Source organism: Lemur catta, chromosome 5 (assembly GCF_020740605.2).
Source record: "Lemur catta isolate mLemCat1 chromosome 5, mLemCat1.pri, whole genome shotgun sequence".
Lineage (NCBI taxonomy): Eukaryota > Metazoa > Chordata > Mammalia > Primates > Lemuridae > Lemur > Lemur catta.
The window spans coordinates 41,457,608-41,480,404 of record NC_059132.1 but is presented as its reverse complement, the minus strand read 5'-3'; the positions used below and the strand labels follow the sequence as shown (position 1 = coordinate 41,480,404).

The following is a 22,797-nucleotide window of genomic DNA, read 5'->3' as shown; positions in this document are numbered from 1 at the left end:
GGCTCCGCGGGGCCCTGGGCAGAGCTGCGGGCGGAACCCGCGCTGGGCGACGGTGCTCCGGCTGCCGCAGGCTCGCAGAGTCGGGTGTTCGCGCCACACCGTCGCCCTCCTGTGCGCTTCGGGCGCTCCAAAGGCCAGAGGAGCTGCCAGCGCCTCCAGCTCCAAGTTGGCCCCGGCGTGGCCTGGGACCAGAGCGCCCCTCAGCGTTCAGTCCCGCGCGCCGCCGCTTTGGTGAGCCCCGCCCCCGCCCCCGGGTCTGCCCGGCCTCGCTCGGGCCCCGCCCCCTCCCCCGCCCCCGGGTCTGCCGGGCCTCGCTCTGGCCCCGCCCCCACCCCCGGGTCGGCCCGGCCTCGCTCTGGCCCCGCCCCCGGGTCTGCCCGGCCTCGCTCTGGCCCCGCCCCCGGGTCTGCCCGGCCTCGCTCTGGCCCCGCCCCCGCCCCGGGTCTGCCCGGCCTCGCTCTGGCCCCGCCCCCGCCCTCGGGTCCGGTCGGCGTCGCTTGGGCCCCCGGGCACTTCGGCCCCGCCTTCGGCCCCGCCCTGGCCCGTCCGCTCTCGGGGTGGCGATGGCGCACTTGGTGGCCGGACTGCTTCGGCGCTGGTGTCCAAGGTAAGCCTGAAGCCCGGGCCGCCCGGCCCCAGGTCATCCGCAGGACGCCGCTGTCCAGGTGAGGGTCGCCGCCCATGGGAGCTGCCTCTCGGTTGTCTTCTCTGTGTGAGAACAGGATTTGACTCTCATGCTTTTCCGGCCAGAGAGGGCTGAAATGTGACCTCACACGCGCGCCCTCTCTGTCCGCTGGGCCCGGAGTGGTCAGGATGGCGCGTCCGGTAGGCCAGGGCCCCGGTTTTCGGTTCAAAACTTGAGTTTTGCCTGGTGAGGTGGCTCACGCCTGTAATCCTAGCACTACGGGAGGCGGAAGCAGGAGTTTCATTGGAGCCCAGGAGTTTGAGGCTGCAGTGAGCTATGCCGAAGACACGGCACTCCAGCCTGGGCAACAGAGCGAGACCCTGTCTCAAACAAAACGGAAACCTTGCTTTTCACCTGTCGGTGTTTGCTGTTTCTGCTCTGTTCCTGGCTGGCTGGTTAAACATCTTCCATGAGGGTTGGGTAATTCTAGGTGAGGATGGGGTATATACCTGCTGAGCCTGGCTTCAGTGACTACCTTCCACCACAGGTGGATTCCCTCCCAGCTGGTAAGAAGGCTGTGGCTCTCTGGAATGCCAGCATCTGCTCATCTGTCCTTTGGAACTTTTCTTGCTGCTTCTTCCATTATCCCCCGCTTCCACCTGTGTGGATGTTGGGACACATGTTTTGTGAGCAGAGAGGCAAGAATTGACCTGACATATAACAAAGTTTATACTTTGTTAATCAATGAGTGCAGAGGCTGTTCCAGGCTCTTGGGACAACTGATGAAATTCCATGTACTTTACCCATTTGTCTCTTGCCCTCCTCTATTTTGCATGCTCTTCATTTACATCTTGCCTGTGGCAAAATTTACTTGGCTGTTCAGTTCTGTCTGCTTTGATCTTTATTAATTTTGCTTGCTTACAAAGACCTCACTGGATTGTACCTTTCTTTTCTTTTATTTTAAAATTACTATAGTTAGCTTCTGTATTGATTTCTTATCTAGGAATCATTACTGCCAATCATTTGCAGCCAGCTTGCTGGGAACAAGTATAGAGAAAATAATTATGGAGAAACACAGCATTTTGGCCTGCCAAGGTTGGGAACAATTAGCAATCAGGCTGAGTGTAAAGTGTAAAGGCTGGGAGCAAGTAGAAATCAGTCCCCTCTAATTGTAGTCCTCTGCAGGTCATTAATTTCCCAGTGGTTCGGCTGCATATGAGCCTAATGGCGATGAGAGCCAGTCAGAAGGACTTTGAAAATGCGATGAATCAGGTAAAACTCTTGAAGAAGGATCCAGGAAATGAAGTGAAGCTAAAACTCTACGCACTGTATAAACAGGTAAATGCCTAAGATTTGACGTCATTTGGAGACATTTTCATGGAATGACTCCTTAAATAGATATGCTGTATGTTTACTAAAATGTAGCTTTAATATTTTGGGTTTGTATTGCTGCCTTTTCTCTAGAGAGTATATATATGGGAGTTTTTTGTGCATTAGATCTTGAAATACTATTAAGGCACAAAGTAACCCCTCAGGATCATGCCAGAGTAAAAGAGACTTATAAAATATAACATTGAATTTGTAGATCTTACTTGGCTCCTGATTAGAATAAATCAACTGAACTAGGTATTTTGGGACAGTTGGGGAAATTTGAATATGGACTGAATATCAGAAGATACCTAGGAGTTATTGTTAATGATGTCATGGTTATGTAAGAAAATGTTGATATTTTTTAGAAATGCATTCTAAGTATGTAGGGGTGAAATAGCGTATATTAATATTTGGAATTCACTGAAATTAAGCAAAAAAGAGAAAAGGATAGATGAAGTAAGTAAGGCAATTTGATAATTGTTGGATTTGGGTGATGCATATTGGGAATTCATTATAATATTCTACTTTAGTATGTTTGAAAAAAATTTATAACAAAATTTAAAAGCTAAAGCTTTTAAGTTGTGATGCCAAAGACTTCTCTGGCATTCCTGGCTCTCTGGGCTTCTGTGTTGTTAATCTATTTTTATGTTCTGTGATTGGTATGAGCCTCTTTTACTTTCATATGAGTGTGTATGGTAAATAATTTAACCTTGCCCCAAAAGAGGTCTGGCTTTGGTCTCAGTGTCTGAGACATTAATCTCTAAGCACTTGACTGTCATGCCCAATAAGAGTGTCTTTGTTTGCCTGGACCATCTTAATGTGACTTAGGGTGGGGGCTTCAGGTTGTATGATCATACACACATGATGGAACCCTAATAAAAACTCTGGACACTGAAGCTGGAGTGAGCTTCTTTGGCAGGCTGGTTGTCACCCATCAATTCTGGGAAAGTCACGCTTCCTGACTCCACAGGGAGAGGACAACAAAAATTCCACATTGACTACTGCCCCAGACTCTAGCCTGTGTGCTTCCTCCCTCAGCTGCTTTTAATCTCCATCCTGTCCCTTTATTAAACCATAACGATAACCATAACAGCTTGCAGTGAGTTCTGAGAGTCTTTCTAGAAAATTATGGAACTTGAGGGTGGCGTTGGGAACCGCCCCAACCTTGCAGTTGGTGTCAGCAGTGAGGACAGTAAGAAGATAAGGGCAGTCCGTTACCTCTTTTGGACTGTGTTCCCTCTGTCTTCTCAGTTGGCTAACTCCTGCAGGGTGACTCTGTGTCTATAGAAACTCGTAGCCTCCTTTACTGTTCTTATTTTTCAAAGCCTCTATTTCCTCTTATAGCTAACTGCATTATAAAATTTAAAAATTTTTAAATGTGGTTTTAAATTGCCATTCCTGAAAAGTCACTGAGTGGGATATTTTATTCATCTTGAAACACCCACTCCACTTACCCTCAAATAAAATGTAGTTACTTCTTACTTTTTCCTTGCCTGTCGTTTAGTTAAGTTTCTTAAGGGCCAATGATTCTGAAATCCCCCAGCGCCCCCCCACCTCAGCTACAGTGCTGTTGCCCAGTTACCGGAAGTCCACACCGAATCAGTGGTGTTTTATGTACCTTTAGATGGGCTTTAAGAATACACTGTGGGTTTCCAAATGTTTGTTGACTAGTTCCCCTTGAAGATTGTTTGCTTGAATATTTTGATTGTTGCAAAAAATGTGATCATCAATATAAAACTAATGAACTATTAGAATTTTTTAGAAGGTACTTTCCCAAAACCTTTATTTTGCCTTATTTTCGTATGCAGGCAGTTATAACTTACCTTGGGGACTTACAGCCAATAGTATCTTCTGTCTGTCCAGTTTGTTTGTTGTTTGTGCATTTGCAGCCACGTCATCAAAGAGAAGGTAAGGGGCAAGTTCAGGTTCAGTTTACAGACCGTGTGAAAGGATCTGGCCAGGCACTCATGCCAGCTGCGGATTTATGGATCTTAAATATTTAGGGCTCCAGTTTGCATGGACATTTGACATTAATTGCCCTCCTTTTCACAGGCCACTGAAGGACCTTGTAATACGCCCAAACCAGGTGTGTTCGACTTGATCAGTAAGGCCAAATGGGATACATGGAGTGCCCTTGGCAGTCTGCCTAAGGTGAATTTACTTGTTACTCTGCTTTTTTTTTATTTTCTGTACTTCTAAAGAAGCTTGGAGCTTCTCATCAAGCCATTAGAGATGAAATCTTTGAGCTCTTGATGTGCCAATATTGAATCAAAGTCCCTGGTCTTTCTTCATTGCAAGGTGCTATTTATTAATATAGTAAGTTTCTCAACATGCTTATTCATTGACCATGGGCTGAAGCTATTTGTTCTCTTCTCTTCAGGAAACTGCCAGGCAGAACTATGTGGATTTGGTTGCTAGTTTGAGTTCTTCATCAAAATCCTCTGGCCAGGTGGAGCCTGGAGCAGACTGGAAACCACCTGGATATGAAACGCTGGTGGTGACCTCAGAAGATGGCATCACAAAGATCATGTTAAACCGGCCCACCAAAAAAAATGCCATGAACCGTCAGGTAATGTTACCTGCCCTGGAAGTTTGTCCTGCTTTTCTTTTCCTCCTCTATGTGTTTCAGTCAAAACTGTTGAATTTCAGCATCATTCTTATTTTTGCGGTATTTCTTATTTGATTTGCACAGGAAGATTACAATTGTGGCCACTTCATACAACATTGGCATTCATTGTTTAGTGTTTGTGAGCTTCAGGTAGGTTCTGACATACCCAAAAGGCACTGCAACTTTCCTAATAATGGAAATACAAGTAAATTAATGTAAATGAAACATGTTGATACAAGAGAATTCGCACAGAGGCCCTCTAAGGTTGGTATAGCCTGCCCCCCAGAAGTATCTTCTTGTCACTTAGACTTGAGAGGGACTCTTTCTCCTCACTTGGAGATTTATTTTGTATAAATAGAGGGCGAAAGAAGAGAAGGACTTCATCTTTAAATAGCATTTGTGAGCTGCTTCACAAGGGCAGTTTCATCTGTGAATCTCTCATTAAACTAGAATGATAACAAAATAACCACTTCAGCCCCTCCCTCTTGAAAAATATTGTAGGGAATTAATTGGATGCTTGGTGCAGAGTGGTAGCTAAAATGTGAGAGGACTGTAACCATTAGGGTTTATAATTTCCATTGTGGTAGAAAGAATATGCTAACTTAAAATAGTCAAGAATTTTATGAAGTGGGATATGTGTCCTTCAATTAATAAAGCATTTAATACTCACACTTTGTTTCCATTTCCCCCAACTCACTTCTCTATAACCGTGGCAATATTAGCTACTCTTTATGGAGTGCCTAGTAAGTGTCAGCACTGTCCACACAGAGGTTCATGTCATTCTCACAAGGAGCCTGTTGTTATCATTATTTAACGTCAAAATAATTAGGTTAAGAAGTAACTTGCCCTTAGTTAGTTCACATAACTAATAAGCGGCAAAACCTAAATTGAACCTGATACATTCACGTCATAATCCCGGTGTCCGCCCTGCTGTGCTGCGTTGTTACAACTGTAACAATGATGGAATTACTTCCTTATTACCCGGCTCTGTGGAGATGATCACATCTTTACTCGCATACGCTCATCCCTCAGTGTCCATGGGAACTGGTTTCAGGGCCTCTCACGGATACCCAGATCCTCAGATGTTCAAGTCCCTGATATAAAAATGGTGTAGTATTTGCATATAACCTATGCATATCCTTTCATGTAGTTTAAATCATCCCTAGTTTATGATACCTAGTCCAATGTAAATGCTACGTAAATAGTTGTTACACTGTATTGTTTAAGGAGTAATGATGAGAAAAAAAGTCTGTATGTGTTCAGTACAGATGCAGAATTTTTTAAAAAATATTTTCCATCTGTGGTTGGTTGAATCCGTGGATGCTGAACGCATGAATGGGAAGACCAGCTGGAAGACCAGCTGTAGTATATAAAGTCCCTGTGTGTTTGCTTGCTTGGCATCTTTGTATCCATAAATATCAGCCCTCTTCATTGTTCTTTCCCACACTGAAATCTCATCTAAGGTAGATAATGTGCCTCTTTTAAACGTATTAAAAATTATAGCTGCATGTCCAAGATTTTCAGAAGCGTTGCTGATTTAAAATTTTGAGGTGTTGTCCTTGAATACCATTACAGTGTCTTAGAAATTCCAGCCTTTTGGCATTGGTTAGTACTTCCCAGACTGCCTGGGACACTCATTCTTCCTTGCAGTCACAACGGCAGCATTGCTTTGTGGACAGTTTTCTCTGACCACACCCCACCCTAACCACCCTAGACAAGCCTCAGCCCCTCCTCTGAGTTTTCTGCTGCTTTGCACTTTCCACCCCTGGCCCTACTGAAGTATCAGAATCCTCTGTTAATTCCAAAAGCTCAAGGTCTATGTCTTTTTTGTTCCCTTTTGGAAAAAAGAGGTTTATATCCCCCCAGCATCTCCCATAGCACCTGGTGCATAACATGCACCAAGTAATTGTAAAAGGTATGAAAATGCTTTCAGGGGTACAGGTCCACCTTTTTGGTTATAAATACAACCAACATGACTGTTTGGCACTTTGCTGAGACCAGGCTTGCAGACTGACATTTAGTGAGGCCATTGGGTGATGATTCCCATCTCCAGAATTCAGCTTTTTGTCTTCCCATTCGTGTAGATGTATCATGAAATCATGCTCGCGCTTGAAGCTGCAAGCAAGGATGACTCACCAATAACTGTTATAACAGGTAACACATTTTCTTGGACTTCCTAATTAAATTTCTGTTTTCAGGGGGAGTCTCTTACTAAATAGGGAATTGAGTTAAAAAGCTCTAAGATCCTTTCCAGTACTGTGATACTCTAATTGATATATAATAAAGTAATAAACACAGGATATCGACTCCTTGGCAATTACCCAAGATAATTAAAGTGTATGTCCATAAAAAGACTTGTACAGGAAAAGTCATGGTAGCCTGATTCACAATAGCCAGAAAACAGTAATCAAGGCAAATATACAAAATAGATGGATGAATAAACAAATTGCTGACTATTCACATAGTGGAGTATTATTCGGCAGTAAAGGAATGAATAAATGGTACACACGAGAACATGGATGAATCTTTAAAACATAATTCATCAAAATAAGACAAGACAAGGAGTACGTATTGCATGAATCCATGCAGTTCTACGGGAGGCAGAAGTTCTCATCTGTGGTGACTGAAGTCAGAGAGTGATTGCTTTGGGACAGTTGGGGTGGTATGGCTAGAAAGGAGCCCAAGGGAACATCCTGGGGTGATGGAGATGTTCTGGATCTTGTTTTGGATGGTGATCACATGGGTATTCACAGTGATCAAAAGTCACTGAACTGAAAATTCAAGAATTTGACATTTTATTGCATGTAAATTATACTTTAATTAAACACATACACACACACATACCTTCAGTGGCTCTTAGAACAAAAGGCAGAACTTCTTAACGGGATCCACAAAGCTCCACATGATCTATCCTGCATATGCTCACCCTGCACCAACTTCTCCCTGGCTTGTTGTGCGTCAGCCATGGTGGCTCTACTTTCAACCCATCATACATACCTGGGATACCCTCTCCAAAGAACCTTTGCACATGCTGTTCCCTCTGCATGAACTGTCCTCTCACCCCTCTCTAACTAACCTGGCCTCTCCTAAGGAAAGACCCTCCCTCAACTCCCCAGTTAGACCAAAGCCCCTGTTACATACCCTCATATTATTACGCACCTTTCCTTTATTCCAGAGCTGCATTATTTACATTATTTGTGTGTTTTTACATCAATGTTCAGCCTAGTAGTTTGTAAATTAGGGCCAGAACTGTAGCTCGTTCTCCAGTAAATTTCCAGGGCATAGTATAGAGCCTGGCACAGTAATTACTGAATGAATGAATGAATGAATGATCGGTGGACCTGTTGGTTTCATTGTTGCAGGAAACGGTGACTATTACAGTAGTGGGAATGATCTGACTAACTTCACTGATATGGCCTCTGGGGGAGTAGAAGAGCTAGCTAAAAACAGTGCCATTTTACTGAGGTAAGAGTGACTGACATTTATCTGATCCTAGAGGTCTCATTCTTATTCATCAAAGTGGTATTTCGTTGAGCATAAGTGAGATTACTACTTCTCCATGTGAGCGCAGTTAACTGTGACTCTGGACAAGCACATTTCTCCAAACTGCCTCCGTTCCTCCACTCTGACTTCTCTACCTCATCCTGCTGCTCTACGTGCGATTTGACTGGAAAACATAACGTGAACTCCGAATGTAAATAAAATCCTCTTTGGATCCAAAATAAAATAAAATTCTCTTGTATTGAGGCAGAGGAATTTAGCAGATTCTCATCCAGCCAGAGGAATGGATGACTTCCATGATTCTGGTGATAGGAGACTTGAAGGAGTCTTGACAAACACAGAAGGAGGTCATGAAGCCCTTACACTTCCCGTCCCATTTATCTGATTCCCACTGAGCTGTGCTGTGGCATGTGCGAAGTCCCCGTGGCAACCTCTAAGATCACAGCCTTCACCCTGGAATGCTTACGGTAGAACTGATAAGTTACAGCTATCAGATTGTTCCAGTGACTTTTGCTTATGTGCTGGTAAAATTTGCTGAGCTACAGCCTCATAGAAACATATAGTTTTTACCACTGAAGAGATCCCTAGTTTTGGTCAGAGGTATTTTTCCCACCCGTAGACTAGACCGCATTTTAGAGTCTTAAATTCTTTGGATCTTCTTTTGTTGAGTTCCGTTGAACCAGAGTGGACATGTTGGTAGACCTAATTCTTATGAATGATTTTCCCATAAAAATAGCAAATAAGGTTCTAGGTGCTAGGCTGTCCCACACTTTGTAGGCCCTGAACAGCCCTTAACTCACTGCTGAGAACGCAAGATTTGAACCAGGTCAACCTGTAGGTCTCACTGCATGAGCTTGGTCAAGTGCCATTCAAATGGACGTCCTGGACGAAGCCGGGGTGTAAGCCAGGGCGTGGCGGGACGGGGAGCCCCGCCGCTGGTGGTCGTGGAAACACCCGGCCTGACCAGAGGGTCTGTCATTTCAGACTCACACTGTCTCACCTGTGCTTCAGTCATACTGCTTTGGAATGTTTAATGATTTTATATTTTTATTTCTGTAGGAATTTTGTAGGCTGTTTTATAGATTTTCCTAAGCCTCTGGTTGCAGTGGTAAATGGTCCGGCCGTGGGCATCTCCGTCACCACTCTTGGGCTGTTTGATGCCGTGTATTCGACCGACAGGGTAAGGCAGCTCCCAGCACAGCAAGAGGTCAGGCCAGTGTAGGGGGATGAGGTCTTGGGAATCCTCCTTTGTTACTGCTAGTTGTAAATGGATTACATGTGGTTTGGGGTAGAATGTACTAAATTTAGATTTTTCTCAAAAGAATTAGCCTAATTTGGCTGATGTTTTTCCTTCATTATTAACTTGAATTTCCCTGAACACCAGTATTGTGAACATTGTCCCAACTCTGATGGTCGTATATTCTAATCAAATTATACCATTATACTCAATTTTCAATTTTTGTTTTACTCTAAAATACTTCAAAGCTTGTTATGGGAGGGGAAATATTATGTTTGTAGGTTATGCAAGTGGATTATTTGATCCTTTTTTTCTGAGTAAATAAATCCTGGTATGTAGAATTTTAGAATGAGAAGGGACAGTGGGCATTATCTCCTCTCACTCCCTCCTTTGCAGATAAGAAAACTGAAGCTCTGAGAAGTTCCTTGCCCAGACACAGTTCAGCCTTGTGTTCATCACTGAATTATATAGATTTTGATTTTTATTTTTATAATAGTGGTAATATATATCTCATAGTGAAAATTTTGAAAAATATGAAAAAGTAGAAAGAAAAAATTAAAAATCACTACTTGGCCAGGCATGGTGGCTCATGCCTGTGGCTCTCTGGCAGGATCGCTTGAAGCCAGGAGTTTGAGACCAACCTGGGCAACATAGCTGGACTCTCTTTATTAAAAAAAAAAAATCACTCTTTATCTCACCACTCAGATAACTAGTGCTGACATTGGGTTATATATTAATAATTTATCAATTTAACCAGTCCCTGACTACTGAACCCTAGGCCATTTCCAGCTTTTGTCATTTTAAGCCAAGATGTGATGAACATTTATCTGAAAACTTCTACTATAGAACATTTTTTTTTTTTTCTTTGAGACAGAATCTCACTCTGTTGCCCATGCTAGAGTGAGTGCCGTGGCATCAGCCTAGCTCACAGCAACCTCAAACTCCTGGGCTCAAGCGATCGTTCTGCCTCAGCCTCCCAAGTAGCTGGGACTACAGGCATGCGCCACCATGCCCGGCTAATACTTTCTCTATATATTTTTAGTTGTCCATATATTTTCTTTGTTTTTTTTAGTAGAGACGAGATCCCACTCTTGTTCAGGCTGGTCTTGAACTCCTGACCTTGAGCGATCCTCCCGCCTCGGCCTCCCAAAGTGCTAAGATTACAGGCGTGAGCCACTGCACCCAGCCTACCCTAGAACATTTATCATAGAACCAATAATCACCTTTAGGGTTATCAGATTGTTCAAGTGACTTTTGCTTATATGTTGGTAAAATGTGCTGATCTGCAACCTTGTAGGAAACATGCTTTTTACCACTGAAGAGATTCCTAGTTTTGTTCAGAGGTATTTTTCTACCAGTAGACAGGACCACATTTTAGAGTCCTTAATACTTTCGGTCTTCTGTTGCTGGCTTCCATCAAATGCGACTGGACATGTTGGCAGACCTAATTCTTAGGAATAATTTTCCCATGAAAATAATAAATGAGATTGTAGAGGTTGCCCAACCTTTATAGGTGGAGTTTCTGTTCAAAGGCAGAAATCAATAGTCTTTGTTCACATTCTGGTTAGGTAACTGGTTAATCATTGACCTGCTTTCAGTAGGAGCTGGGTCAGTAGTTACTGACCTGAAATTGGAGATCTCATTCTTCAGCACTTGGAGGCCAAACATTATCATATTTGAATCTTGTCCTGATTCTCCCACTGAATTCAAAATTACTTTCAATATATCTCATCCTTTTAAATATTTTGATGACTTTCATCTCATGATATAAATTGGAATAAAAATTAAAATCAGAGAACATATATGTTCTATTTATATATATTAAAATATCCTATATGTAGATATTAGATGCTTTAAAAATTTGGCACAAGGTAAGATTTATTTCTCAAATAATGACTTCTGATAAAAGTTGACCCAATTGAATTAAAGCAAGCGTCAATACAAAATAAAGTGACTAAAGGAAGAATCTGTGGAGAGGAATTGTTTTTCCAGGATTTATCATTATTGGCTTCATGAATAAATGCCACATTAAATGATGGATCAATATTTAACCCATGTAAACAAAATATTAGTATATTTATCCATTCTTTATTATGAGCAGTGGTTAAAAATGCCTGTTAGCTTGTTTGTCAGCAAATGATAATTTCTTGTATGAGTTAAAAAGGTGGACATCTTAAAAATAATAAATATTTGCATCCTCTCTATTTTCTAGGTACTCGGTTAATACACATTTTATACACATGATATATACACACATATATATTCATGTAATGTACTCTGATACCATGTGTACTTTTATACACATGATATATATACACACATATATTCATGTAAAGGGACTCTTATTCCCCATTCTTCATGAGAAAACTGGCACAGAGAGGGTGAGAAACTAAGTTGCAGAGTAGTGTGATGCCAGAGCCTAGAGCCATAACTACATCTATTGCTGTGTTTCTGAAAATCACCATTTAAATGCTGCTCATTGCTGGCTTTGTATGTACCTACCTCTTTGTGGCCCCTTAGCTATGGTTGGCATTTTTTTTCAGTTTCTTGCTTATGTTCCTTAGGCTGTGTCTTCTGGGAACATTTTCTTGAATAAGATTTCTTTTGGGGGAAAAAAAGAAGATATGTGATGTCAAATAAAAACCTTATTTTATATTTTATTTTGATTTATATGCTGCATACATTACATATCTTCTAACAAATATACATTAAAAATAACACCATATCTAATTATAGGAAATGAAACTTAAATATTCTTTTATATATTATCAATGATAAATTAATTTTCTTTCATGAAGATTTGTTGTTTATCAAGAAACACAAAAATATTTCTTAAATCTAGAAAAAAACTAAAAATGACTATATTCTAAATAACCAATATTGAAATTGATTCTAATAGTTAAAGCCAGTCAAAAAAACCTCTGGGGCAAAATCAAGACAAATGACATATTAAGGAAACAGTTTTTCAACTCACATGACAAAGGCTAATCTCTCTATTTTTTAAGTATGTCTATAAAGTGACGGATTAACAACCTAATATAAAAATGGGCAGTGGTGAGGAATAAATAGGCCACAAAAAGTGAAGTAATAAATGGCTCTTAAGACCATATGGGAAAGACACCATTAAGAAAATGAAAAGATAAGCTACAGACCAGGAGAAAATATTTGCTTAACACTTATCTGATAAAAGACTTGTTACCTGAATATGTAAAGAACTCTTACAACTCAATCATAAGAAGGTAAACAATCTAACTTAAAAAATAGTGGACAAAATATTTTAACGGTTACTTCACCAAAGAAGATATACTCATGGTTAATAAATATATGAAAAGGTCATTAATCATTGGAAACATGTAAATTAAAACCACAGTGAGATACCACTACCTGCCTACTAGCATGGTTAAAATGAAAAAGACCTAATAACTAGCTTTAGCGGGGCTGAGGAGCAGTTGGAACTCTCATACATTGCTGTTGGGAATGTCAAATGTACAGTCACTTTAGAAAATGGTTTGGCAGCTTCTTTTAAGTTAAACATACATTTACACACACACCCAGCTACTCCACCCCTAGGTATTTACCCATGAGAATTGAAAACATTGGTTTACACAGAGACTGGTACACAAATGTTCATAACAACCTTTTTGTGTTAGAAATATCTGAAAAATATTTTTTTCAGCTTCATTGAGGTATAATTGACAAATAGGAATTGTACAATCCTGAGCCGCAAAGCCATATTTCAGTCAATGACAGACCACGTGTACGGCAGTGGTCCCATAAGATTATAATACCATTATTTTCACTGTACCCTTTCTGTGTTTGGTATGTTTAGATACACAAATACTTCCATTGTGTTACAGTTGCCTGCAGTATTTAGTACAGTAACATGCTGCACAGGTTTGTAGCCCAGGAGCAAGCCAGCTGTGTCATATGACCTAGCTATGGAGTTGGCTATATCATCTAGGTTTCTGTAAGTACACTCTACTATTCGCACAACAGTGAAATTGCCTAATACCACATTTCTCAGAACATATCCTTGTCGTTAAGCAACCCATGACTGTATATATTTAAGGTATGCAACTTGATGTTTTTCCTAACAGCCTTATTCATAATAGCCTAAATACTGAAAACAACATCAATGCCATTAACTGGTGAATGGAGAAACAAGTCACAACACATGCATACCCTGGAATACTACTCAGAAATACCCACTGATATATGCAACAGCATGGTGATTCTCAGAAGCCATATGCTAAGTGACAGATGCCAGACTCAAAAGGCTACAGAATGTAGGATTCCATTCATAGAACATCCTAGAAAAAGCAAAACTGTAGAGACAGAAAACAGATGAGTAGCTGCTTGCAGGTGAGAGGAAGGGATTGGCCACAGAGGGGCGTAGGGAATGTTTGGGGTGATGGAGATGTTCTGCATGTTTATAATGGTGGTGACTACATAACTATGTCTATTAAACTCAACAAACTACACACCATAAAAGAGTGAATTTTGTGTGTACATTATACCACTTAATTTTAACTTCAAAAAAAAGTCATTAAATATTGTGAAGTTATAAGCAAAGAGTGACTTTTTTAAATCACATATGAAAAGATTTTTTTTTTCTCCAACTGCCCGTAGGCAACATTCCATACTCCGTTCAGTCACCTGGGCCAAAGTCCAGAAGGATGCTCCTCTTACACTTTTCCCAGGATAATGAGCCCAAGCAAGGTAACTTCTGGAAAACTTAAAAATAAGAACTTAATGAGTCATCTGTATTCTAAAAGTAATCTCATATTCCCTTCTTTCCTTTGTTAATATGGACAGAAGAGATAGAAGCTAATTATTTGCTCCTCAACTCTTGGGAGTCTTACGTATGGAGAAACCAGGCTATGGAAAGTGTCTGGTATGAAGGAAATTAGAAATTCTCTGCAGCTCCTGGAACTGGGATCCTCCACTTTCAGCTGGTTGCCTAGTGCCACTGCTTGCAAGCAGCATTAGACCTCGTCCTCCACAGCTGTGTGGCTTTGGTCAGTTGAAAGACTGGAGCTATGCCAGCTCCCCTGGTCTGCTGAGCTCAGGGGGCACTTAGTTCCTTTATAGATGACCATTGTCCCCTGTGAGAGACAATGTCGTCTTCACTTTCAGTTGTATTAAGTACCAGCAGGTGTGAGGCTTCATGAGGGTTTACCCCTTCCACAGCCACTCTCAACCACAGCGGCCTTGCCATCAGCCTGTTTTGCCAGTGCAGTTAAGACTCCCAGGTGGTTACGTGGCTGCTCAGGTCTGTCACTGTGTTTATGGGAACCTTGTTGCCCATGCTTGTTGCCCATGCTTCTGTGGCATGACTCCACGGGGACTGTGACAAGACCAGAGAACCAAGGCATAGGGGAAGGCTTTGCAAACATTCTTTCGTATCTCAAAGTGTGTGTGTTGAGCCTATTTTTCATACACTACTGGGTTTTTGCTGTAAAAATATATATATATTCTTTTAAATCTCATTATGTTGTCCTATAGCCTGAATTGTTATACAGGTTTGAACTTTGGAAGGTTGGGCAGAACCAACTTGAAGTCTTAGAGCATTTGGCTATGAAATAGTCTTTACTTTTCTGGAAGAGGAATTGTAAATGCAGGGAGGATATACACTTAGCGCCTCAGCTTTTTTAGAAACTAAATATAAGTCTTCACTTTCCTTCAGGCAGATAGAATTGATTTGAGTACCTGTGCAGGTAAAGGAAACTCTCAGAGCCAGACACTGGGTAGAATTTCCAAGGAATGGAATTTTGAAAGTTTCTTAAGGTTAACCCTGTGACCATGATTTTTCTTTCTTTTTTTTCCTTTCTTCTGTGATGGTTTATGGTATATTAAAAAAAATAATCATAGCTGCTGTGGGTCATAGACTTAGCATCTGCTTCAGGTCATTTCTGCCCCAGTCTTGCTTCTCCAACAAAGATACACATGGGAGCAGCAGCCCTCCCGGACCTTCTGGACAGGCTGTGATGTCTCAGCACCTGGTTTGCAAACCGTTGCTCATTGAAATCATCAGCTTCTCCCTTACTGAGAAATGCCAGCAACCTCAAAAGACCCTGAGTAAATCTCTTTGTGCCTCCTGAAAGCAGCCACTGCTGAAGCCTTATTTTATTAAGTTAGTATCTTACCCTTGCTTTTCATTTCAGGCAACTGAGATGCTTATTTTTGGAAAGAAGTTAACAGCAAGAGAGGCATGTGCTCAAGGACTTGTTACTGAAGTTTTTCCTGACAGCACTTTTCAGAAAGAAGTTTGGACCAGGCTGAAAGCATATGCAAAGCTCCCCCCAAATGTTGGTATTCATCTTTTACTTATAAAAACCATGGAAATAATTTCCTAAGGGACAAATTTGCTTGCCTTCAGAGAATGAGTCACAAAAAAGACAAGAGACATCTTTAGTTAGCTTTAAGCATGTCTGAATTTGGGATTTAAAATAATCGTCATAATGTTGGAAATACAGTTGACCTTGATCAGTGTGGGTGCTGACAACCTGCACAGTTGAAAACCCACATATAACTTAACTCCGCGAAAACTTAACTGCTAATAGCCTACTGTTGACCAGAAGCCTTACCAATAACATAAACCGTTGATTAACACATACTTTCTATGTTACATGTATTACATGCTCCGTTCTTAAAGTAAGCTAGAGGAAAAAAAGAAAATCATAAAAAAGAGGAAATATATTTACTATGCATTAAGTAGAAGTGGATCTCATAAAGGTCTTCATCCCTGTCATCTTCATGTTGAGTAGGGGGAGGAAGAGGAGGGGTGGGTCTTGCTGTCTCAGGGGTGGCAGAGGTGGAGGAGGTGGAAGGGAGGCAGGAGAGACAGGCACACTCAGTGTAACTTTTATTGAAAAAAAATCCACATATTAGTGGACCCACATAGTTCAAACAGGTGTTGTTAAAGGCTCAACTGTACTGATTCTTACAAAACTTATGAAATAGACATTTCATTTCTATGATAAGAGGTCAGCAGGGCAATTCTTTATGGGGATAACTTGAACAGGATGATAGGTGGTATTTTCATATATTTTTATATATATAATCCAGGTGAGAAGCCAGACAGGTTGACTTAACTTTCTCTTACTGTGTAACACTTTCATTTTTATAAATGACTGATTGCTCTTATGTTCTTGCTATCTCAAGTGTGGTTCTGTAGCCAGAAGCTTTAGCATCTATCTGGGGCTTTTAGGAAATGTGTATCGCAGGCCTGCCCACACCTACTGAGGCGATTCATATGCACATTACAGTTTGAAAAGCACTGTCTTATATTACACATGTATCTTAAGACTTATCAGGATTAGTTAAATGAACACTGAAGAAACAAGAATCAGAAACACAGAATAGTTCCACCCCTATTAGAATAACCCTTAACCTTGTTGTTGGTTTTGTTTTTCCAGGCCATGAGAATTTCAAAAGAAGTAATCAGAAATAAGGAGAAAGAAAAGCTACACGCTATTAATGCTGAAGAATGCAATGTCCTCCAGGAAAGGTGGCTGTCAGATGAATGCATGAATGCGGTCATGAACTTCTTATCCAGAAAAGCAAAACTGTGACGACCACTACCGCAGAGCCAAGCATGTCCAAGGAAGGGATGTGCTCGTGCTTCTGATTTCCAGTACTTGAACTAAATAAACGTCATTATGCCTTTTTTCAGTGCTAGTATATCCATTATGATGACTATATTTCACCCCAGCCCTGATGAATAAAAAATTTTGTAAAACAAGCTTTAAGAATTCCCATAGGTTTTTGGTGATTGAAAGTCTTACATCTTTTGACATGAATCGTTGTTGCCAGGAACACTGGAACATGGTGCCTGGGATCCGGCTTTGAAAAGCACTCACAGCGTTACAAGCTGAAGTCATGTCTTTGAACACCACTATAGCACTTTGACTTCCGCACACAGTGACTGACTGAATCGGGCCAAACGCTGACAGCCGGCAGATCACGGACTTGAGATCCTCGGTGGGTTGCATGTTCGTTTTCAGCCACCTAGCAAGGGAACAAATGGAAGGAATAGTATTACTGGAAACCAAATAAAAAATCTTAGTTCCTTTTTGTGCCCCATAATCTAATAAAGAGGCATAGAAGGAAAATTGGGTCAAACTGATAGAAAGTAATGCTCTGCATCAGTATTTATTTCCTTGTCTGTGGTAGGGTCCCATTCTTGTTTAATGTGGTATTTTATGAAAGGCATACCTGCAAGCTGCCTTAACTGTCCTTGCAACTTCATGTTTTGATTAGTGCCATATGTGTCACTTGACAAGGGCTGAGGGTGTAATTCCAAGGGTCACAAAAGTGGCATGGGATATTTTGCTTTTCTAAATATTGTTCTTCCTATTTGACCTTTCCTTCAGCCATCAGTTTCCAGGTAGCTAACCCCACTAAACCTCTAACTCTTTAGTTCTTAATGTTTTTATTCCAGTAATCTGAATCCAAAATGTTCAGTCTTACAGAAAATATGTGAATAGAAATAACCATTAATTTTTATTGGGCACTTACTATGACAGATGCTTAAGGCCCATTATCATACATTATACCCCCCCAAAAACAAGATGCCAAAAATTTAAAATGAGGTAAGTCCTGTTGCTACTACCCTTTACAAGTAGGCATCTTGAGACACAGAGATTGAAGGAGCTTTTCCAGAGTCAAACTCCCAGTAAATTTCAAAATAGAGATTAAAAACACGGGCAGAATTTTCCAGTTCTGCCATGGCAGCATAAGCCACCTCTTGCCCATTCCTCCGACTAATTACAACTAAAACCTCTAGACAAAGTACGAAAAAGGACTACTAGAGGATGCTGAAATTAAACAAGAGCAAGTGGATTGTGAAACGATATCAAAATAGAAGCAACTGTACAGGAAGGAGTTTCCCAGATTGTGGGAAATAAAACAATTGCTGGGATCTCTCTCCTGAGCACGGTACTTTTTCCTGAAAAGCACACCCCCATTCTGGAGTGGTTGCTATGATGGCCATGGCATAGCCAACCAAATAAATGTCAAGGAAAACAAAAACATCTTTCTGGCTAGGAAAAGGATCCCCTGGGGGCTAAAGAGTGAGAGTCAGAAGAGAATCCCAGAGTAGAGAGAGAATTTCCCCTAATTCTGTGTATGAACCCATAGAAGTCTCAAGTTCATGAGGGAGACAGACTCAAACCAACATAGCAAAGGCTTTGAGAACCGAACTGGGATTTTAACTACCACCCACAGAAGATCAAGACAGAGTTTGTAGCTTGAACCTAATCATGTTGATTACTTGCTAAAACAAAAACATCAACATTCTCCAGATGACTGCAATTTGATCCCTAAAAACACCAACATCCTCCAGATGGTTGTAACAAGACCCAGGATCCATTTGATATAGTAAATAGTCAAAATGTCCAGAATACGATCCAAAATTATTTGATGTACAAAAAAATCATAAAAATCTGAAAACTCAGTTGAAACAGATACTCAACACATGTCAATCCTGAGATGACTCAGATGTCAGAATTGTCACAAAGTCTTTAAGGCAGTTCTTGTAACTATGTTCCATGAGGTTAAGCTAAACCCTAGAAATGATTTAAAATATATTAATTTTTCAGCAGAGGAACACAAATGATAAAACCAAATAGAAATTTTCGAACTAAAAATCTAGAAAACAATTCACTGGAGGGATTCACTAGCAGACTCTAGGTGATGAAGGAGTCAATGAATGCTGAAGATAGATTAATAGAAATTAGTATGAAGAACAAATAGAAGAAAATATTGGGGGGAAATGAATAAATAAAGTGACATCAGCAAGATGGCAAAAAAGTTGTAGGCGCTCATTCCCTCATGGAAACATCAAATAAGTAACTACGGATTGACTAAAATAACTTTATAAGAGATATGGAAAACAGTCAAACATCTACTACAAATAAGAGAATACCCAATTCAGAAAACGTCACATTGAAAATGGTTGGAAATGTTATGGCCTTTTTCGTCACCCTTGCCTCATCCACCCTCCTGTGTGTTGCAGTCAGAATGACCTAGTCTCCATTCCCTCCTCCAGGATAGAAGGAGCAGAGTGGAAGTTGATTGTGATCTCCTGGCCTGTCTATGGGCTGCAAAAGGGAGTAGTTTCTGTATTTCCTGACTCAGATCTCAGACAGGAAACAGAAGCATAGTTTTGGTTTCGGGTTGAAAGCCACAGAAGGCAGTGGCAGGCAATGCAGAAGATGAAAACCACACAAGGACTACAGACCTGTAGACTCCTGAGGGCAAGAGATTACAGACAGAGGAATACAATAGAACACCTGAGGCCCTGAGAATACACTGATATGAGACTCTTTGGGAAATTAAGACATTTAAAAGCAGCTGAGGGGAAGGTTTGGGAAGCACACGTAGACTCACTGAAAGGAAGAATGCCTGGAAAAGACCTGAGCTAGTCTCTAGACTCATGAACTCACAAAACAGTGAAGGTCTCACAAACCAGTCTGCAAAGACTGAAAGAGTGGCTATTTCTTTTAATGCCTGGTTTTCAACCAAGATGAAAAGGCACACAAAGAAATGGAAAGATGGCTCATTCAAAGGGACAAAATAAATCTCCAGAAACAGTCCCCAAAGAAACACAGGCATCAGGCCTACTAGATAAAGACTTCAAAACAACTTTCTTAAATATGCTCAAAGAGCTAAAGACAAACATGGACAAAAACTAAAGAAAATCAAGAAGACAATATATGAACAAAATGAGAATATCAATAAAGAGATAAACATTATAAAAAATGAACCAAAAAGAAATTCTTGCACTGAAAAAAACAATAACTGATTAAAATTTTCACTAGAAGAATTCAACAGCAAACTTAAATGAGCAGAACAAAGAATTAGCAAACGTGAAAACAGGTCTTTTGAAGTTATTGAGTTTGAGGAGAACAAAGAAGAAAGAAGAAAGAAAAGTGAAAAGAGGCTAAGACATTTAGGGGACACCATCAAGCCAACTAATATATGTATAATGGGAGTCCCAGAAGAAGGACAGAGAAGGGAGAAGAGAGACTATTTGAATAAATAATGGCTGAAAACTTACCAAATTTGAGGAAAGACATAGATATACAAATCCAAGAATCTCAATGAACTCCAAGTAGGATAAACCCAAAGAGATCCACAACAAGACACATTATAATCAAACCTGGCTAAAGCCCAAGACAAAGAGAACCTTGAAAACAGCAAGAGAAAAGTAACTCATTATGTACAAGGGATCCCCAATAAATCTATCAGTGGATCTTTCAGCAGAAACCTTGGAGACTAGATGCAGTGAGCTGATACATTTAAAATGCTAAAAGGGAAAATAAACTGTCAACTTAGAATTCTATATCTGGCAAAACTTTTCTTCAACAATGAAGGAGAAATTAAGACATTCCCAGACAAATAAATGCTGAGGGAGTTTATTATCACTATGTTACAAGAAATGTTAAAGGGAGTCCTTCAGTTTGAAATGAAGTAATGCTAGATAGTAAATGGAAGACATAAGAAAATATAAAGTTCCCCAGTTAAGGTAAATACATGAACAAATATAAAGAGTATTATTGTAATTTTGGTTTATAACTCCATTTTTTATTTTCTATAGGATTTCAAAGACAGTTGCATAAAAAATAATTATGAATCTATGTTAAGGAATATATAAAGATGTAATCTGTGACATCAATAACATAAGGGGATAAGAGCTATAAAGGAGTAGAGTTTATGAAGTTAGTATCAATTTAAGATAGATCATCATAACTTTAGGATGTTATATGTAATGCCTATGGTAACCACAAAGAAAATATTCATAGAATATACACAAGAAGTGATAAGGGAATCCAAAATGTGTCACTACAAAAAAGTCAACTAAACATAAAGGAAGGAAAACAGTAATAGAGGAAATGAGCGACGAAAAAGCTATAAGACAAAGAGTAAACAACAAAATGGCCAAAGTAAGTGCTTCCCTAGCAGCAATTACTTTAACTGTAAATGGATTAAAAACATATCAAAAAACATAAATTGGCAGAGAGGGTATAAAACCAGGATCTAACTAAATGCTACCTAAAAGTTTCACTTTAGATCTAATGACATGAATAGGGTAAAATTGGAAGAATGGAAAAAGATATTCCATGCAAACAGTAAGCAAAAGAGAGCAGAGGTGGCCATATTAATTGATAAAATAGACTGTAAGTCAAAAACTGTTACAAGAAACAAGGACATAATATAATGATAAAAGAATCAATTCACCAAGAGGATATGTTAATTATTAATATAAACATATACAAGCCAAATATTAGAGCTCTGAAATACATAAAGCAAACATTGACAAAACTGAAGGGAGAAATAGCAGGTGATTTTAGTGCCCAATTTCTACAGTGGATAGAAAACCAGGTAGATAAGTAAGGAAAGGGAGGACTCGGACAACACTGTAGACAAATTGTACCTAATGGACAAATATAATACACTCCACCCAACAACAACCAAATGCGTATTTTTTTAAGTGCACATGGAACATTCTCCAAGAGAGACCATATGGTAGGCCATAGAACAAGTCTTAATAAATTTAAAGAGATTGAAGTCATAAAAATATCTTTTTTGATCACAATGGCATGATACTAGAAATTAGCAGCAGAAGGAAAACTGGAAAATTCACAAATACGTGGAAATTAAACAGCACATTCATAATCAGTGGATCAAGGAACAAATCATGAGGGGAATTTAAAAATATCTCGACACAAATGAAAACACGACAACCCAAAACTTATGGGATGAAGTAAAAGCAGTGCTAATATGAAAATTTATAGCTACAAACACATTAAAAAAGAAGAAAGATCTCAATAACCTAGCTTTACATCTCAAGAAACTAGAAAAGGAAGAATGAACTAAATCCAATACTAGAAGAAGGAATAAAAATATAAAGATTAAAGATAAACAGTAGAAAAACAGTCAAGAAAATAAATACAACCAAGAGCTGGTTCATTGAAAAGATCAACAAAATTTACAAATCTTCAGCTAGACTGATTAAGAAAAAAACAAGAGAGGACTCAACTAAAATCAGAAATGAAAGAAGGGATATTACCACTGATTTTACATAAATACAAAGAATTACTGTAAATAACTGTATGCTAATAAGTTGGATAACCTAGGTGAAATGGATAAATTCCTAGACACAACCTGCCAAGACTGAATCATGAAGAAATAGAAAATTTGAATAAACCTATAATTAGTAAGGAGATATTATCAGTAATTAAAAACCTTTTAAAATTATAAATCCAGGACCACAGGGCTTCACTAGTGAATTCTACCAAACATTCAGAAAAAATTAACACCAAATCCTCAAACTCTTCCAAAAAACTGAAGAAAAGAGAGCAATTCCTAACCTATTCTACAAGGCCAGCATTTCCCTGATAACCAAACCCAAAGACACTACAAGAAAAGAAAACTACAGACCAATATCCA

The 22,797-nt window shown here is 39.8% G+C and overlaps 2 protein-coding genes across 3 annotated transcripts in view; one reads left to right on the top strand and one right to left on the bottom strand.

Moving 5' to 3' along the window:
• Nucleotides 1–501: 501 nt before the first annotated feature.
• On the top strand, nucleotides 502–17,086 carry ECI2 (enoyl-CoA delta isomerase 2). Of its 2 annotated transcripts, none has more exons than XM_045551616.1 (10): nucleotides 502–607; nucleotides 1,801–1,963; nucleotides 4,049–4,147; nucleotides 4,377–4,565; nucleotides 6,689–6,758; nucleotides 7,967–8,069; nucleotides 9,165–9,285; nucleotides 13,972–14,061; nucleotides 15,507–15,650; nucleotides 16,761–17,086. In XM_045551616.1, exons 1-10 carry the CDS (start codon nucleotides 564–566, stop codon nucleotides 16,914–16,916), a joined length of 1,179 nt encoding a protein of 392 aa, XP_045407572.1. In that variant the 5' UTR covers nucleotides 502–563; the 3' UTR covers nucleotides 16,917–17,086. The 2 variants fall into 2 exon arrangements, with proteins under 2 accessions (XP_045407572.1, XP_045407573.1); XM_045551617.1 differs by having other exon boundaries at nucleotides 574–665.
• The window catches only part of LOC123638191 (uncharacterized protein C6orf201-like), a 40,931-nt gene continuing 29,992 nt past the window's right edge, over nucleotides 11,859–22,797 (bottom strand). The window contains exon 3 of the mRNA XM_045551618.1: nucleotides 11,859–11,943. Coding sequence (XP_045407574.1) covers nucleotides 11,859–11,943 — 85 coding nt within the window. The remainder of the gene's footprint in view (nucleotides 11,944–22,797) is intronic.